Source organism: Thalia democratica, chromosome 2 (genome assembly GCF_965202585.1).
Source record: "Thalia democratica chromosome 2, ktThaDemo2.hap1.1, whole genome shotgun sequence".
Lineage (NCBI taxonomy): Eukaryota > Metazoa > Chordata > Thaliacea > Salpida > Salpidae > Thalia > Thalia democratica.
In genome coordinates this window covers 89,058,990-89,080,219 of record NC_139166.1, presented here as the reverse complement: position 1 = coordinate 89,080,219, position 21,230 = coordinate 89,058,990, and the positions used below count along the sequence as shown (strand labels likewise).

Below are 21,230 nucleotides of genomic sequence, written 5' to 3'. Positions count from 1 at the left end.
AAAGTTTAGGTTTCTTGCATTAATTTTTGTATTTATCACAATTTATATTTTATATAAGTCTACAGTTTGCGAAATTGTATTGTTTTATCACTTAGCAATAAAATAACTTAATACTTTTGATACAAATGTCTTATCTTATATATAAAAATCTTTGTATAACCGTAGTACTATAGATGTAATGTAAGTAACTGAAAATTTCCAACGAATATAGAAAATTTCTAGGACGTTTAGTAATAATACCTTATACTTCTTAGCTAATATAGTTGTGAAATAAAACCAGATTATTCAAGTCTAGTCAGATTTGTTATACACTATACTTATATTGTAATTTTTTAACAAAAATATACTGTAACCGTCTTCACAATATAATAATTTTGGATGGTTGGGTTTTAGTAGGTTAAGCTGCTCTTAAAAAAGATTACTATTAACGGTTATTTTAAAAATTACAAAAGTTCAGATAGAATGCAGGCTTAATTTAATATTCTAGTTTATACTAGAAAAATAATGTTATCAGATTAGTTATTAGTGCACGGATTTTATATAGAAGATTAATTAGTACAGTGAGAATTAAGTAAGAATAAAATAAATTACAATAAAAGTGTTCAAAAAGACTGTTAAAAAGAGCCAAGTATGCACATTTACTAAATAATAGTGATCTACCGAATTGAAGATTCGGACTCGAATTTAGTTAAGTCCTAATTTCAAAATGAGCGTCGGATTCGGATTTGGCTGCATCCTAAATTTCAAAAATATACTCGGATTTTAACTCGGCCAAATCCTAATTTCAAAATAACATTCGAATTCGGCTGAATTCCATATTTTTGATTCGGAAGACAGCTTTATACTTTTTGTATTTTACTTAATTGCTTGTCAAAAATGAAATGAAATGTAAAACTAGTTAATGATTTCAATCTTTAGTGGATAAAAAATGGTTATTCACACTTACAAAAACCTTATTTAATTTGACACAGAGTTTTGCACACAGTATAAAAACTATGATGCCTCTAAAATTAAATTAAGTACATATTTAAGGCGTATAATCTCAGATTTTTGTTTAACCGCTTTTATTTATTCATCATATGTTTAGTTTTTTATGTTTGTTTGTTGTAATGAACTGCTAAATTGTTTATACAATGAATAAAAAAATCAACTTAAATATGTATTTTTAAAGCAAGTGTATTTATATTTCTAGCTATATAATTTTTCTTAATATTTTATTATTTATTTAATTGATAATTGTAATTTATGATTTATATGTTATAACTTTAAATATTTTTTTTCAAACAACGTTCCAAAGAAAAAAAAACTTTAAAAAGTAAAATCTTAGTTAACTTGTGATGAACTCTTTCAACTGCTTGCATTATTCATTGTTGAACTCATAATATGAATAGGATATTTAGAGCTTACTGCAGTTATGAGAAATAAGGCTTAAGTCTGAGGAAAAGTATTGGAAAAAAGGTCAGGCTTATAACCTACTCACAAACAGTAAACAAATCCAAGATGAGACTTTATACAGCTTTATATAGCTTTTTCCATAGTTTACAAATTTTTATTAATTTTTTGTTTTATTCGATTTTTTATTTTTAAAGTGAAAGATTGTTATGAAAACAACAAAATCTTAGAACCTCGCAGTTATATCATTCTCCTTACTGGGTTTCCAAAATCCTGGAATTTGAAGTTTACACTAAAGAGTCTGTAAAAAATCTAGAACTTGAGAAATTGATAAAACACTGGAAAAAACTGGAATTTTGAACGAAATTCACTAAAGACCTAGAACTTTAAAAAAAATTTACATGTTGAGAGTGAAATTTTGATTTGACACAAAAAATCTAGCACAAAGTTAAATAAAATTTTGTCATCATCACTTATTTTTTTATTAACAAACTTTTATCAGTAGCTCCATTTTTTATATAGAGATACTTTGTATACAATTTAACACAGTTTTTAACCTTAAACTAAATTTTGAACTCAAAGTTTACCCAAAAATGTGTGCTTTTAAATACTTGAAAGAATTTTTGAAAACTTGAAGTAAATTTGCTAAAATCATTTGGCAACCTTGACTTTAGCAACAAGTTGAGACTGGAGACCTTTGTTTGTTATATATCATTAAATACAACAGCTTTAAATAAATGATTTCGCTAACTTTATAATTCTTTAGTGCGGAAGTATAGTTTACAAAAATTAAACATTTTAAAATAATTTGTTTGTTAGCTTTTATTAATTACAGAAATTAAGGATTGCCTAACATTTAGGGTACTTAAGGAAACGAATGGTATTTAAAATTTTAGAAAAGCTAAAATTAAATGATGAAAAGTATATCTGTTTTTAGGCTAATCAAGGTGGTTATATAAAAAGTTTGTAAATATAATTTTGATGTTTTGTTAGCATAGTAACGAAAGTGATATAAAAATAATAAAATGCATTTGAAAGAGTAAATTACGTAAGATGAAAATTAGAGTGAAAAAAAAAATTTGGCTCAGTATTAAGCCGGGCTAAACCTTTAGGGTGGAGGTGGTGACGTGGTGAGAACAGCGACACGCGTGGTGAAAAAAACAGTAAACTTTTTTAATTATTTTTTTTTTACCAAATCAATTTCTATGCAATCTCAGGCAAAACAAGGGACTCGGTGGCGCCACCTAGCGGATAAAAGTTTTGTTTAAGTCTTCAATATGCAATTAGGTTTTATTTTTCTTATAGCTAAAACTTTAAAAACCTTTACTATGTTTCTTTTAAACTAAAGGCTTTAAACACATTTTACTTAATATGTCGCACAAAGTTAAAGTAAAGTCTCAACTTTAATCAATTTACACCAATAAGTAAAATTAATATACGAAGAAATAAAACATTTAATCTCAAAAACTTATAAGAAAATTTTGGAACTTTTCGTTTATAATTTTCTTATTTTTGTTTAACATGTTTATTTTCAGTAACGAAAATAAACATACTGTCAATTTCAATTAGTTCTGCATAACTGTTTAAGAATAGGTCAGAGAAATGTTACTTATTAGTGTATCTTATGTTTTTTTTTTTTTGAAAACTCTTTTATAGTTGTTCTTAATTTTAATCATAAATTACTCCTTTTATCATACAAATTAGTTTAAGAAATACTTTTGTTTTAATCACTATAAATTTAGAAAACACCTTTAAAGTTTGATTTGAATAATATCTACTATAACTTTTGTAAAATTCATGTTTTTTTGTATGCTTAATATCAGCATATTAATTAACAGTTAAAATAAGTACTATCGCTAATTATATAATAGTATGTATAACATCTGCTATTGCTTTGTTCTAAAGTAATTGATTTCTTAAAATAATTTGTCTTTCTAGGTATGAACTTATTAAAACTTCAATATTAAAATAATTCGTTGTTTCAAAGCTTACGTTAGTCTAAAAATTTTAGAATCTTCTAAATTCATAAAAAACCGACATACAAAAGAAAGGTTTATATTTTAAGTGTTTATAACAGTCATGAACTTGTTTTGAATGAAATAATAAAGTAAATAATTAAGTTTTTCAAAGTTAAGCTAGTAATAATACCTTTTAATTTATGATAGTACATAACACTTTAATTGATACTTTAAAAACACATAGAGGTCAACGCAGAACTGTTTTAAACTTAATTATTAGTTTTTTTTCATAAAAAAGACAGTTAATACTTCATTAAACTGATCTACTTCACGGTAAATAGTTTAAAACTACTTATGTGCAGTTATCAATAAAATTTCGTTTACTATCCGACAAAATGTAGATCATTTGCATTATTAAACAATCGAGTGGTTTGTGTAAATTTAAACTTTTAAAAACAATTCATAATTATTTAAAATATTCTGAACGTTTTAAAAGATTTCTTTATGTAAATACGTAATGATATACATAACATAATGGTTCAGTTTGACAAAACAATATATGAACAATTTTAGTTCGCTTAAAATTTTAATGAAGCGCAAATGATAGTTTGAAGAAAGAATAAAGTGTTAGTTATTTTAAATCAAGCGTATATAAACAAACTTATAAAGACTCATACTTTACGAAAATAGCTTAGTTAGTTGATAACATTGTTGTTAGTATGTATCACATAGTTCCAAAAAAATAGTCTACTTTGCAACTCAATCCAGAATAATTTTACTTCTAACCAACTATTTGCAGATGAAGTTGTATTTCATCAAAAGTTTGTAGTGTTTGTGTTGCCGACACATTTAAATGATGTTTTGAAAACAGTTATGTATGTTACAGCTTAAGTCATGTATTATTTTGTTTCAAAATGTTTAAGGAAAATATCAGTCGATATCTGTTAGTAATGTAAGTATGAATTCAATGTCAATTTCGTTATAAGGATAACAGTGATTTCAGTACATTAAAAAAGTTTTTATGTTGTCTATTTAAAAACTTAGGTTTTGAAAGGCTATTATTATTAAACCGTTTTCTCATTAGATTAGTCATTTTCTGTATAGTTTCAAAATTTTAATTTCTCGTCAGTTTCTATATAGACAATTTCGAACTTTTTACTTGCTGTTGCAGTTGTCCAAGGCTTTTAAAAGCATTAATATATATTTGTGTAAACCGGAAAAAAATGTCTTGAAAGCTTCGATATCAATTGTGAAAAAATATTAAACTTTACATTCTATGACATGCACAATTTAGAAGTTTAAATGATGATTTTTAGTTATCGATCATTAAAAAACAAATATGGAACTTTTTCACAGCTAATAAACTGAAGAGTACAAGCAAATTAGTACAGGTATAAGTTGCTTAGTCCTTAAAACCTATAAACTTTTTTGTACACTGAGACTATACCAAGACTACGTTTGTAAGCGTTTTTTATAATATCAATAAAGCATCAGAGAAATTCATTGTTTTTAACAAATTTGGTAGCAAAATGTATCAAGTTATTATCAGTAATTTAAAACTATAGAACCTCAGGTTTTTCATTTCTAACATTTATCAGGTTTTACACATACTTAAGAGATTTAAACTATTTAGCAACCATAACTATTCAAGAAACAATCAAAAGTATAACCGGGTTTTAAGCTCATAAATTTTGCAAAAGTGTTACTTTTCTAAACTTTAATTATAATTGCTTCTTTATAAACTTATAAAACAAACTTTGACAAAACAAAAATGTTTTATTTTAAATGCGCTAGCGATTAACCAAACAAAAATAAATTGACTTTTATTTAAAAACAAATGAAAGACTCATACTTTAAAAATCCAATTTTATAACTCAGCTTACACCCTAGTTAAAAAACAATTTAACATGGGTGTTACTACATTTTATATGAGTGTTTGTGTGCATGTACATAGAAATATCGTTGAAAACTAATTAGATACTTGCTAGTTGAGTGGTAATCAATAGATATCCGTAAAAATGTTTGTAAGCCTAACTTTCTTCTACTTTGCATTAGTCTTACTAAGTTTGCATGTGTAAATAATTCTACAAGCCATAAAATTCAGACGATAAAGTCTTACTTATTTTCAAAAATATAATTTTTTTAATGGAATAGGGTCGAGTAAAGGTAGTTTGTTCAAAATTGATTCGACTTAGAGACGGTCAAATTTATTTAAAACTTGTTTTGCTGTACATAGACAGAAGAAAAACCTAAAACTTGCGTTACTTGCTAGACAGTGTATAGCCAATTATGTGGCACGATATGATAACTTGTATTTATAAAAAAAAAACAGATCAGTTTTAATATTTAACAAAACGAGTACTCTGGGACTCGGCAAACTGCGTACATTTTAGTCAAAACGCTCTTCTAGGAAGTACGGCACGTGAGCAAATAATTGAAGACTAGCAAACGATTTATACCACACCAAGTCCTGAATTTTAGTAAAATGATGTTAACTTGATTTAATTCTACAAAACAACTAGGTATACCACCTTCTTCAGTGTAACAAGCCCGGACAACGAAACAGTTTTTAAAATCAACTACACTTATCAAAAAACATTTTAATTACACGTTTATTAATAAGCTTTCACTTGCTGAAAACTTAGGTAGATAATGATCTAAATGTGAATTAAACATAAAAAAGCTCAAGTTAAACAGCCTTCTTTTTTGAGCTTTACATGAGAAACCTAACAAACTTATATAAGCCGAAGAAACATTTAATTTTTTGTAAGAAACGAAGACCTTTTTGTTTAAAAATGTGAAAAATTAAGGTGGACACTGTTTATGACATAAGGAAACTTTCAACCTACTTTAAACTTCTTGATTTAATTAAATTGCTTTTACTTTTACATTACTTTTAGTAACTTTAGTTTTTTTTTTATAAATAAACCTTCAAGACGAAGAATTAAACTTCATCATTTAAACAAAGAAATGTCTATTTGCAGTAAGATGTAATTTTATTCACTAAACCATTATAAAAAACAACAATAAAAATTGAAGAAGCATCCATCACCTTTCGTCTGCTGATTTTCATTGTCATCAGTTCCTGTTTAATACGTCGGTTATAATACTTTTTATGTTATGAAATTTAAAAAAAAATAAACTAATAACTAATAAATACCTATATTTAACAAATAACTGTATTTCAGTCTCTTAATTTTTTCAAATACATTTTTAAATTACAATTGGTCGAAGTTATAATAAATACAAACAAAATTTGTCAAAATATAGTTTTAACTACAGTACAATTTGAAATACTACTTATTGAAAAATTTAGAAAAATTATTGTAAAATAAAGTTTCATCAAATAGGACTATCAATTTCAAAACACTACTAAAAAATAAACATAGAATAATGGAAGATATTAGTGGTTATATTGGCTTCAATTAAAAGCAAATAATTTTCAAAGAAAATAAATCAAGACCGAAAAGTGTCTACACTTACAATTAAACTATATTTTTAACAAGCTTTAAACTATCTTAGATTTTGGCTACTAGAAAATGAACAAAAAAAAATTAGAGAATTTTTAAACAAATTATTTTACTTTACAAAAAGTTTGCATAAACTACAACAATGAGCAAAACGTTTCAACTTAAAATTAAGTTTTATCTATACAAAAGTTTTAAGTTTAACCTTTTACCATTATAAAAGCTACAAAAAACTATAATCATAAGCAAAATTATATCAAAAGTAAAACTATTAAATTAATTAAAGTTCTTAAACTTTTTTTACAGAAAAAAATAAACTATTACTCAGGGTTGATGAAAACAAAGATCATAAGCAAAATTTTTTCAAAATTAAAACTATTAAATAACTAAAGTTTCTTAAACTTTTTTTACAGGAAAAAACAAACTATTACTCAGGGTTGACAATCGTTTATTGAAGAGTTTTACAAGTGTTTGAAAGACAAGTTTTTGATTCAATCTTTAGTATAAAATTAAATTTAAGCTCTTAAATGGGATAAAAGTATAAAAGATACTATTGTGTGTGTTTTATACTTAAAAAAAATTACAAAATAAGAAAAAGTATTTGTGTATGATATATTTTTCGTATTTAGTCCAGTTTTATCATTTTAAACGTAAACTTGTTTAAAGTTCTAGGTTTTTATAAAAGTTTCTCAAATTCTAGTTATATTTTTGTCTGGATAGTCAAATTCCAGGTATTAAGAGGTTTTTTGGCAACCCTGATTAATGTATTGGAAACTAATTCTAATAAAAACAATATAAAAAACAAGATTAATTTAATTTGCAAAATAATACATTAACAATTTATTGGTAAACAAAACTTCTACAACATATAAAAATTCTATTTTAAAATCTATGTTTAATTTTTCTTAACTTAATGCATCTTTTATGAAATAAAACTTTAATCTGTTAAATATAACTAATTTAATGAGTGTTTTTAAAAGTACAGAATTTGAAGAAGGTTTTACTGCAACTTTATTTAAAAAATATAATTTTAAATTAAACAAAAAACGTCTTGAAAACAAAAACTAAATCATAAAAAATTGAAGTGTTTTAATAAAAATTTTATTTTTATTTTTATAAATTACATAAAAAACTAACTTTGGTAGCGTTGGCCTTTTGTTTGGAAAGTGAAGGGTTAATTTTCGTATTCCAGGAACTGGTTTCGTGTATCAATAGAGGACATCAGCATTTGTCATTTGGATTTCTGACCTATGATGTCAAATTAACTATTTTCATTTCGAAGTACTTGGTAAAAAAATTACGTTTAATTTTTAAATAAAACCTTAAATTATTAATTACCTATGCTATTTAACTTTAGAAAACTATACATTTTTTTTTACTAATAACTAACAATAAACTAGATCTATTTAGCACAACAAATTAGTACAGCTTTTTTTTTAATTAATCATCTGGCTACAACAGTTTAGCTTTGGGCTACGGAGCATACTAATTTTAATGTCCCGTTAAGAAAACCTAGTTTATTATATAAGTTACTAAAGTCTGATAAAGTAGTACAATATCACCATGTACCAACAATTTTCAATACAGTTTAGCCTACCCAGCTTATCCATATACATTATTTATAGAAATTAAGTGTTTTATTGAATCAAACACAAAAAAATCATTTTATTGTAAGTATTTCGTTGTAACTAAAAAATGTAATTTAAAAAAAATAAAATTGTGTTTTGACACATTTTAGAAAATTTAGATTATAAATGCCTTTATGTATAAGTGGATATTTTTCATTAGATTGTTATTTTGTTAAAAATACATACTTAACTTATGCAAATTTGTTTTCAAACTTTATTTTATGTTTTCAATCATAATGCTCAACATCAAGTTGTTTTTAGATTTAGAAAACTTTAATAATTAAATAAAAAACCTTTAGTATCTTACAGTTTTATATTAACAAAAAATTTTATATTTTTATTGTTAACCTTCTGATTTTTAATATATTTTTAATGATTCTTTTAAACATAGTTTAAGAAACATTTCTTAAAAATTAAAGGTCTCTAGCACAGAGTTTTCAAAAATAGAACAAAAATTGTTGATGGGCTTTGAAGGCCTTAGGGAGGTTAATCACTTTTTTGTTTAGTTACAATTAATTTCATGTTGCCTTTTACAGATTTAAAAAATTCAAAATAATTTTAAGATATAGCCGGTCAAGTCCGAGACTACAATAGGTTCCTTATGAAAGCAGGGTTGCCACTCCTTTTTTATAATTATCAAGGATTTCCAAATTTCTTATAGATTGTTAAAAGTACACATTTCTTAGTCTGTTTCTGGTTTTAATTAAGCTTCAGGTGAGAAAACTTTGTTAAATAGTATTAATAAACATTAAAAAGATACTGTAAACCTTTAGCTTTTTTTTCAGTAAAAAATTTTTGATGATGACATAAAAAATTATCTGTGCAATAAATTTCTTGTGTTAAATCGACATTTTACTACTGAACATGTTAAAATTGATAAAATTCCCAGGGTTTTTTTCAAATTTTTACAAATTCCAGGTTATACTGATTTTTTTATTTGCCTAAATTGTCAAATTCCAGGTTATTCCAATTTTTTTATTTTGCCTAAATTGTCAAATTCCTGGTTTTTTTAGGTTTTCAGGTAATTTGGCAAACCTGTGAGAGGCGCAAACTAGAGAAAAAAAAACACTACTTTACTATATTTCACTTAAAATTTATCTCCTCTTAAGTTTTCTGAGGTAATAACCTTAAATTTTTAAGAAATGTTTCTTACATTGTTTAGAATATTAAGAAACAAAAAGACAAATAAAAAATTATTTTCAGTCCCTTACAAACATTTATCTGTCAAAAATATTCATAAACAATTTTAGCTCACAAAATAGACTAGGCTTGTTTTACCTTACACAAAATGTATTTGGATTTAATTTAGCTTAGAGCTAATAGATATAACTAAAATTATTTCATTATTTAATGAAAAAATTATTTAAAACCGAAAAATATATTATATCTGTTAATTGAATAAACTATTAGCAACCAAAATAGTAATTATAAATTATTAAAATTAAATCTTTTTTTTTTGATAAATAATTACACACATATTAAACTGTTCAAATGCTTTAGAAAGAAAATTCAAGATTTTTTTAGTTTATAAAAAACAAAACTTTAATAAAAAAAATTGTTAACATTATTTTTCATTACCAATTACAGCTAAAATTGATTAATATACAAATCATTTAAAACTAAATGAAAACTTATGGAATAACAAACCTTGAAACAAGTGGTGGAATCAACTTTTTCTACTGTAGCACTGGTGGGGATGATCTGATGAAAGTTATAACATTATAAAAACATGATCAAGATTATTTGTAAATAAAAAAAAACTTTGTAGATTAGTTTGATGCATATCAAAAATTGTATCAAACAGGTTGCAATTAAGCAGTACAAATAAAACTAACCATTTCATGATGGTATGGTGTTGTGGTTTTAAATCAAGTGTCCATTATGATTGCTGATTCATAAGTTATTAAACTATGTACTGTACAATAATGTGTAAAATTAAAAAATAAAATTATTTGTGATCATATCATTATATTTCATTAATATATCTTTGTCTTAAAGCTAAAATATAACTTTACACATTCCAAGCGTTCATAACAAAAAATGTATTTTGGTTGAATATTTTATTATAAATTATAATTGTTCCAGTATAGTTGAACACTATTCTAGATTTTATGGACAAGTTAATCCCAACAGGCTTTTTACAAATTTCATCAGAGTTTTATGATTTCTTCCAGTTTTATCTAATAGCAAACTTCCTTGCCTTCTTTAAATTGAATACTATTAATGCTCCTTATAATATACTTGGCAACAAAATAAATTATATTGTGTTAAAACTTTTATCAAATGCCACAACTATTTCTAACCAAAACTTCATCTGAATTAACCAAGATTCCATGTTTGTGCTCATATTTAAAGGTTAACTTTGGTTTTAATTTCTTAAATCAAGTTTAAAAAACTGGTTCATGAGCTGCAAAGGAGCCAGCTGATGAGAGGCAATAAGGGGGTTCTTGGGCCAAACATTGAAATTGGACATTTGTTAAAATTCAATATTTTCCTGTATTCAAGGTAAAATATACAATACTAAGTTGCTCATAGTTAAATGGATAGGGTAAGACATAAAAATGTAATTGTAGACATAAATAACAGTATGAGCTTTTGTTTTTGCTTTTCCAGAAGCATTAGTTCAGATTCAACATACACCATACTGTAGGTTACCATAAAAAAAGTAATGTACAGGACTATCTGATCAGGGCTGTGAAGTTTTATTAGTCAAAAAATCTTACTTATGTAAGTATTTTAGAGGTATTTATTGCAAATAAAAAAATATTTATTATTAAAAATAAAATTTTTAAAAACTTTTAATTATATTAGTATAAAAATGACAGAAAAACTTCAGTCTAATTCCATAACAATTTTAAAACTATTTTCGTTAATTTTTACTGTTATTTGAATAACTTGTTTTCATTATTTCATTCTAAATTTAAACGTTCGTTTGTTTAATTCCTATCCACTTTTTATTACAAAAAAGAACTTATTAATGACAAAAACTACTTATTTATGACTAAAACAAACTTAATGTTTTAACTCAAGCTTTAAATTTAAATTTTTATTTTTACTTTTTAAATAGACAAAAATATATATTCTTACAACCAAAAGTATATCTAAACTTAACACTTACAGCTGCTAAATTTTATAATTAAAAATTCTTAAAGTATTTGAACTTTTATATTACAATTTCTTATAGGATAAAGAAAATAATTCTTAAAATACAACATATTACTTCTATACTCTCTTCAAGAGCGTAAAACTAGAAAAATTATTCTTGAAATAAATCAAAAAGACCAACATATGTAATACATAAAACGGTTTTCAATGCTCATAACATGAGATAAATGACAATACTATTAAGGTGTTATAAATAAAAGTTTTTTTAACATGTTAAGCTTAACAAAAAGATATAAAATATTTTGTTGTCATTTTTAGTTTTAATCAAAAAGTTTAAGTATTTATTAAAAAAATTAAGTATTTGAACTAAAACTGCAAAAATAAATGTTATAAAATAAAACCAATTACAGTTTTTTTATTGCCTTTAAAACATTTAACTTTTATTCATTTAAAGTGTGTTTAAAAATAAAGAGTTACAAAAATTTGATTTTATAATAAAATAGAAATAAATTGAAGAATTGTTTTGTTATATGATGTAAGTAAGCATGCTAATAGATCTGCTTTCAGACTTTTTAAAGGTAAACTGTAATTTTACGACCATATTAGATCTGTATCGCTGTTTTTATAAAAAAAAAAGATTTTCATGTTTACCTATATTATCTGGAAAAATATTACATGAGGAAATTAGCTACTCAAAAAGTGATTTATTTTTATCAAGACTTTCTATAATTTTTTGAAGAAAACTTGAGATTTTATCTTTAAAATTTATATTCTTTTAAATTTAAAAAATCTTAGTAGAGATAGTTTTGGTACTAAAAACAGTTAGTTCAATATTGTATTAAAATTTATTATTATTTTTTAAACTTAGAAAAGTTTAGTGATATTAATACTACTAAATGGAAATATATCCTTATCAAAAACATTAGAAATAGAAAAAAAGTTTTTTTGATTATAAATTATTTATTTAGCTAAATGGCATTTCTTTTTCGAAAAAATAATTAAGAAACAAGATTTTAGATATTCACTTGTTGTTTTACTTAGATGATATTAAATTAAACTTTATTCTAACAATATCTTCTTCCTTACTTACTGGAAATATTTTAGACTTTTTGTTTTCTGAGTGAACAAAACCATTTGTGGTCCAGATAATTTTCATTTTTTTTGTTTTTGAACTGGTTTGCTACAGTAAAGTTTTTCAGATTTCGGTGTATAATGTTTGTATCAACGCAACAAACCCTTTTTCGTTATCCATTTGTAGATTTAAATTCTACGCATCAAAACATTTTTTTAATTTTATTGAGTTTAATTTCATTAAATCCCACAAACATTACTTCGAATTTGATGTTATAAATTCAATTGACTTATCCACTAAGCTTTTCAGATTTTTTGTAGTGTCATCTTAGATTTTATTATGACTTAGAAATCTTCCCATGATAATCATAATAACTGAAACATCTCTTTCATTCCATCCCTCATATCAGTTATTTGTTTGTCTTTGCAAATTTCTATTTTAATTGCTCCTGTCGTATTCGTAAATGTAAGTTTATATCTTTTTTATGCGTAACAGATTATCTGTTTTTAGCATTGAAACTTTGTTGTACTAATAAACTCAAGTAAGCACCAATATTGTTATCACTGTTACATCTTTGAGCACTTTAAAACTTGGTTAGTAAGAGACTCAGCCGTATAAACTTGTAGAATCTTTTGCTTTTGAGCTTGTTGCAGGACAAATACTTACAAATTAAAAACTTTACGATTTAATCAAATACTTTGTTTCTGTTTGATGAGCTTTCACGAAACTTGTCTCAATATTTCTACAGAGATACATTTTTTACATAATTATGTTTCTTTATCATATAAGAGGTTTACTTGCAAAAAATTATATTTCTAATTGTAGTACTTTAATAGTATGTGTGCAGGAATCTGATTAAAAATGACCGTGTTTTAGTTATTTTATTTTCCAGGTGATCATAGTTTATATTAGACTGTTTTTTAGGAGTACCTTAGTTTTTTTTTTTTTAGAAATTAAATTTATATAAACATATATATTTCAATTGTCAACGTTATAATTTTTGACAGATAAATACCAAAACATTTATAGATGACTATAAAAATAAAAAATATTTAAATTTCAATCAAAATTACTTATTTTTCAAAATTTGACCTTTCAGCTATATTTTTCAAATAGATTTAAATTAATTTTCGTTAAAGATGCTCTAAAAGCTACTTAGAAATATACTACTTTACATAAAATTTACATCTAGTAAAATTTAAAAATTATTTACAATATTTACTTTAAGAAAGTTCATAAAAGTCAGAAGAAAAAAATACAACACATAACTTGAATATAAAATTAAAAAAAAATTATATAGTTTAGTTTTAAATGTTTTTTCAGTACCTAGATGATAATTTACATTTACTTTTCAACTTAGGCTTTAATGATTTGTTTATTATTAAATAAATTAATAGAACATAATTTGCTTCTTGTTAATTTATAAAAAAAAAATTAATAGAAACACTATAATACTAACAATGAGTAACAAAACAAGAAAAAACAATCCCAAAGCCATGGTACCAAATTGTTATGATTTCATAAGAAGCAAGGCAAATTATTATCTAAAAATTTGCAAAGACAACTCCGAAAAATGCCTCAAAAAACAATTTAAGGAAAACACTAATGAACCTACTGAAAACGGTAACTATTTTATATTATACATTTGTAGTTATTCATTTCGTTTACAAAGTGAGATACATATTATAAAAAGTAAAAAATAAGTTTTGCTTGAAACCTTTACAAGCATTTTACCTTAGTTAAAATAGTAAAACTGTTGACATATGTATAAAGTAAAGTTAAAGTTTAAACTAAAATAGATTCTTACTAGTAGTAGCTTAAGTTTATGAAAAAAAAAGTGTAGCTCTGGCCTTTAAAAATGTATTCTCGACTGGTTTATAAAAGTATGTAAAAATTATAATCTTTTTTTCAGATAAATTTACAAAGAAAGGACGTCATATCATTTCAAATCTCAAAATGAGCAATGTTCTTATAGAAGAAAGTTTGGAAATTTCTGTTTGCAAATACTTTGATAGAGAAAAAACTCTTAAAACTGTACCTTTATACTTTGAACTTGCACATTTGTTCAACTCAACTAACCTTGCCCGAGAAACACTAAAAGTTGTTGAACGTTGTTATACAAGCGTGATAGAAACTAAAAATTTTTTTCACCTGAGCTGTGACGTCATCAAAAAAGTTCTCTCTTCATCAGAACTGCACATCACTTCGGAACTTGAAGTTTTCAACGCGGCAGAACGTTGGATCGGATTCAACGCGGATGAAAGAACAAAATTTGCGAAAATCCTCCTTCAGACGGTGCGTCTACCATTGCTATCGGATGCAGCCCTGCAGCGTTTGTTGCTCGAAAACTCTCTGATTTGCAACAACTATGAGTGCAGATCGGCAGTTGAAAGCGTTTTGCTGCACCGAAAAAGCGTTTGTGACTACCGACACAGTCGTAATGTGGAACACAGGTATTGCAGCCAGAGCTCGTTTGATGTCTTTTTGTCGTCACGAAGAACAGAGTTAAAGAAAGTTGCCTGCGGAAACTTTCAGAACGTAAAAGTTGGCTATCCAGTAGCTGAAAATGAAAGATTTTATAGAGCAGTTGTGGTGGGCGGAAATATCCACGCAATAGTTCGCAAGCAGATGACCAGTGAAAAGAAAGAACTCGTGATAAAAATGCACGTCGATGGCGCGTGGAAAACCGTAGCCACGACGAAGTACCGTAGCCGGTTTTGCGTTTGCAACATCATGAAAAACATTTTTATCATCGGCGGCAGATACAAACGTCGTCTCATGTGCCTCTCCGCGATCCGCTACGACACGGAGTCGGGCAAAACAAGCTCGGTCGCTGGAACGGAGAGGTTCGATGCGGCGTGCGCCGCTTTCGACGGCCAAATTGTCGCTTGCGGAGGATTTGTTTGGCAAGAGGTTCAACGCGATGTTTTTCAACGGGAAAGTGTTTACACGGGTACCAGCAGCGCTGAAGCGTTCGACCACGCGGCCGGGACGTGGTCGCGAATGCCCGACATGGTTAAATGTCACTACGATCACAGTTTGGTGGCGATCAAAAGCAAGCTGTTCGTGGTTACCAACAACGATTGGAAGCGGGAGTGCGAAGTGTTTGACAAGAGCAGCAACAGATTTGCTGTCATTGCTTCTCCTTTTTCGTTCCGCGACGTTTGGGGTAAGTCTGTTCCAGGAGCTATTTCGATCGGAAAGAAACTTGTGGTTTTTGGAAAAAGAGAGAAAACGATTGTCTTTTATGATACGGAAAAACATGAATGGTATGAAGAAACATGCGGCTGTTTTAACACTTTACAATATAAGTCTTGCGTTAAACTTCCTCAAATATAAATACTAACTTATTGTTTAATGGTATCAGAGCAGTCATGAAAAATAAATAAATATTTTATTCTTAAAATTGTGCACGTCTAAATAAGTGGTGTAACTATCATTAACAAACATTACTAATATTTTATACCTAAAAAAAAGTACAACTTTCAATTAATTATATTTAGATATTTTTACAAAGTTTATTTATTCTTTAACTTTGTTTAAACCAAAGTTTATTTTATTTAGTATTTGCGTTAACGTTGAAGTTTAATTTTGCTTATAACTATGTAATCTGACTGTGGGCTATCGATGTTGGTGACCCAACATTTAAAGCCTTAGTTGGGTCAGGTTGACTTCCTGTGGGCAGATAGTCAACCTGACCTTTTTGTTCATACTTCTCAGTTATATTAGTTAAATAAACTGCCTGTCACGTTCTGATGTTTAGTTGCATCAGAATTAGTTTGAAACACGTCAGATGATTTTCATTGGCTAGTGCAATGAAGCGTTTCTGACTCAAAATATTCTCTGAGCTCAACTTTGAATAATGAATAATGCACGTATTCATAACATACGAATCTGCTTCAGCAGTTAAACAAATTTACTAAGTTTAAGAAAAAACTATTGTAGCTGTTTTTGAAACGTATTTTATTTAATTTTTATTTTTTGTCAAGTAAACAAATAGAAGAGCAAGTTTACTTTGAGCTTATTCGAAAAATAAACATGGTTGAGCGATGGTTTATTATTATTATTATAAAATATACAAACTTAATAAGAGATACAAAAAAAAAAGAGGTCTTAGGGTATTAAAGGCGGATGATAAAATTATAAAATTTTATGTATCTTGTAGACTAAAAATATTTTAGTTCATCTTTTAAAATAAAAAACCTCAAAATATTAGTTGTGGAAAAATATTTGCTTTGTAATCTGTGTTTAACTTTAATTTAGTATTTTAGTATACTGCAGTTCATAACTATCGGAGTTTACGTTTAATGTTTTACAAATTATTCGTCGAGTAATGAAGCTGAAAAATATTCACCGAACTTTAAACTCTTATTATTCAGTTTCAGTAAAACTATGTCAATTTTATGTAAAAAATCTTCTACTGCGGGCTAGGGGCATTACTGGTTTTCTGTAGAAAATCCTTAATAAAAGAAAAAAATTAGAAAATGATTCTTTAAATTTTAAACGCTGTTTACTAAAAGTCTTAACATATGTTAATCAATTTGGTTGTGCTTTGTTTTTAAAATTATAAAGAAACGTGTGGTTAAAAATGATTGAAACGAATCACAACAGTTAAACTATTCACAAAGTCGTCTTAAAAGGAACAATACTAAATGAACTTTAAGGATATTTTTTTTACTTATATAGCTAATTAGAGCTTCAAAACTTCACTTGTTTTTTGTTCTGTTTTAGAATTAAATGTATTGTTTAAATATTTAAATAAATCCTGTAAGTCTTAAGCTGTCAAGGATCGTATTTCTTAAAAACCTTTTACTATAACTTATTACATAAATAACTCATACGGATGATATTGTGAAAAACAAAACACTTAGATACTTCATTGACTGTGTTTTGCATACTGATCAGCACACAATATGCATGTTTTCAAATTATTTTGTATGAAAGGAAAAGTAGGTCAAAACTTAACAAATTTATATCTAGTTGCTGCAGATTTCTTACTTGTTCGAACTATTACACAATTAAACATATTTTCAAACATATGTGTGTGGTAAGGTTTAGTGAAGGTATTTTAAAAGATTAAATTGTTTTGTATTTCAAGTTTAAACCTTAATTTTAAATTCAGAAATTATTAACTAATTTCACACTAGACTACAGTTTTTCAATTATGAAAAAATTTTAAAGTTGTTTTTTTTTTTAGTGAATAATCATAGTTAAAAATAGGATCCATTCTTTTATTTTAGACTACAACAGTTAATTACAAACTTTTATCTATAATAAAGTAATTAAAGAATTAAGATTAATAGATTTAAAAATATTATTATAGACTAGTAATTCTAGTTTTTAATGTATTATTATTATTAATCTAGTTTAGGAAATAGAAATGAAATAAGATTCTAAACTCTTCTGTTATCTTTATTATCGATATAGGTCCTACGCAAAAAAAAATCGCTAAAAAGTTAAACGTTGCCACACCTACAAGTTTTACAACACATATTTCATGAAAAATAATTCAATCTTACATTGTACTGCACAGCTATAGAATTCAAAGTAAAATGGGTTTATTGACAAAAATAAAATGAACTGTAAAGATTCAGTAAAACATACTGCAAACGCCTAAACTTATTCAAAAAAAAAAAGTTTACAGTTGTTTAACATTTAAATTGTAAATTTAGATATAAATGTCATTTTTATAAACATGTCTAAAATAATTTATGAAAAATTTTTACTTTAAAGCTATTTAGGTACAGATTGAGATTTTATTTAAAAACGTATGCAAAAATATTAGGAACTAGTTATCCTTAAAAGTAAAAAATCTTATTTTTTTTCTTTGTTTAATGACAATAGCAATATGAATTGATGAAATTAATAAAATGTGAATTTAAACAAAATAAACCAATTAAATAACTTACTATAAAATCTGAAAAGGACACCAAGTTGGCTTGGTTTGGTGGTTATTATAATAAAAAAAAATTAATTTAATTTTAAACATATTAAACACACACTATACTACTTATACATTATCACATGTGCAAACTAAACATATAATGATTTTGTCTATTGATACAAATCAACTTAAAATTTTTTATAGATTTTTGAAGTTAATACAAACAAAAGTTCTATTTGTTTAGTATGAAAATGTTTGAATAAGCTTTGGTAAAACCATAGTCCACTAAATATTTTTGTCATTACAACACCTATAGTTGTATTTTTTCAAAATATTTCTTATGTAAAATATTTTGTTTACATTAAAACTTTGACTCAATAAAGCAGGTTTTGTCTCGACTATTAATTAGTAACTACTAAAATAATACAGTACATATATCCTTATTATTTACAAGCAAAACTAAACTATGGACTTAACATATTGTCGTTGTTGTTGTTTATTTTAGTTACACTCAAACGGTTAAAATTATTTTAAGTAAAAATAAATACTATAAAAGTCGCAATGCACAGAATAATTAAAATTAAATTTATAAAAAATTCTGAATTTTCGATACTAAAACTAAATTAAGTTAAAGTATAAAATTTACAATAACACATTCAAAAAGAGATATTTTAGTTTTTTTAATATGTAAACTTGTATATAAACAACGATATATTCATGTATTGTATAATTTTTTTTGTCAACTTGAATCAGACTATAATAACTTTAGTTTTTGTACTATAGCCAATTTTATAACTTTAGGTAGAGATATGTTGTAAAATTATAACCAAGTTTGTCTTATTTATTTTCATGTTAGCTCTAATTGTAGTTACTAAAACACAAATTAAAAGTTTAAATGTTTTTAAAAATATTACTGATTCTTATTCTTAACAAATAAATAAAAATACTTTAAAATGTTAATCGATCATAAATAAAATATTCTTGAATTATGCTAGGAAAAAGTAAAGTAAGTGATTTCATGAGCTATAACTTAGTTGTGTTATTTACATTCTAACAAAGCATTAAAACCAACCGAAAATAGGGTAGCCAAATTTTGCTGTAATTGTGGAATTTTTTTTTACTTAGTTTTCTAACTTAAGGTAACAATCTAACCTTAATTTCAGCTTTAAATATTTTGATAATGTTGAAAAAAGACTTTTTTTAAAAACGCTTATAGTTCATCGTAAAATAGGGCAAAGTGAAGTTTTACTACAATAGAGTTTTTAAAAATTAAATCATTTTAATGTTTTTAAACAGGTTGTTGTAATTTAAATGGTATTATGTATAAAAAGGTTAGATTAGTATGAATTACTGATGAAATAAAAAAAAGTTACTTTTAATTTTGGTGAGTCAAACTCTTAAGTCGTATAACCGTTAAAATTTCGTGAAGTTTTTATTTATGGTTTTTTTTAATCTTTGCAATATGTTATAAAAAATGTTTTTCGAATCCATTTAAAATAATTATTTCTTCTAGCAAAATATATATTTAAGTTATATTGAATAACTTTGTGAACATTATGGTATGGAGTAAGTCTAATTAGTTTAGAAACTTTTATAAAATATACAAGACATTTTTTTCATTTAAAATATGTGTATCAATTCTGCAGCCACTTTGCTGTATAAAGTAAAGTTTAGGTTTCTTGCATTAATTTTTGTATTTATCACAATTTATATTTTATATAAGTCTACAGTTTGCGAAATTGTATTGTTTTATCACTTAGCAATAAAATAACTTAATACTTTTGATACAAATGTCTTATCTTATATATAAAAATCTTTGTATAACCGTAGTACTATAGATGTAATGTAAGTAACTGAAAATTTCCAACGAATATAGAAAATTTCTAGGACGTTTAGTAATAATACCTTATACTTCTTAGCTAATATAGTTGTTAAATAAAATCAGACTATTCAATTCTAGTCAGATTTGTTATACACTATATTTATATTGTAATTTTTTAACAAAAGTATACTGTAACCGTCTTCACAATATAATAATTTTGGATGGTTGGGTTTTAGTAGGTTAAGCTGCTATTAAAAAAGATTACTATTAATGGTTATTTTAAAAATTACAAAAGTTCAGATAGAATGCAGGCTTAATTTAATATTCTAGTTTTTACTACAAAAATAATGTTATCAGATTAGTTATTAGTGCACGGATTTTATATAGAAGTTTAATTAGTACAGTGAGAAGTAAGTAAGAATAAAATAAATTACAATAAAAGTGTTCAAAAAGACCGTTAAAAAGAGCCAAGTATGCACATTTACTAAATAATAGTGATCTACCGAATCGAAGACTCGGACTCGAATTTAGTTAAGTCCTAATTTTAAAATGAGCGTCGGATTCGGATTTGGCTGCATCCTAAATTTCAAAAATATACTCGGATTTGAACTCGGCCAAATCCTAATTTCAAAATAAGATTCGAATTTGGCTGAATTCCATATTTTGGATTCGGAAGACAGTTTTATACTTTTTGCATTTTACTTAATTGTTTGCCAAAATTTAAATGAAATGTAAAACTAGTTAATGATTTCAAGCTTTAGTGGACGAAAAATGGTTATTCACACTTACAAAAACCTTAACAAATTTGACTTAGAGTTTTGCACACAGTATAAAAACTATGATGCCTCTAAAATTAAATTAAGTACATATTTAAAACGTATAATCTCAGATTTTTGTTTAAC

The 21,230-nt window shown here is 25.5% G+C and overlaps 1 protein-coding gene across 1 annotated transcript; it reads left to right on the top strand.

Annotated features, from left to right (window-relative positions):
- The first annotated feature begins 14,578 nt into the window (after positions 1–14,578).
- On the top strand, positions 14,579–15,961 carry LOC145829094 (kelch-like protein 7). The gene has a single exon (XM_082936822.1). The coding sequence runs from the start codon at positions 14,579–14,581 to the stop codon at positions 15,959–15,961; it is 1,383 nt and encodes a 460-aa protein (XP_082792948.1).
- Positions 15,962–21,230: the final 5,269 nt, after the last annotated feature.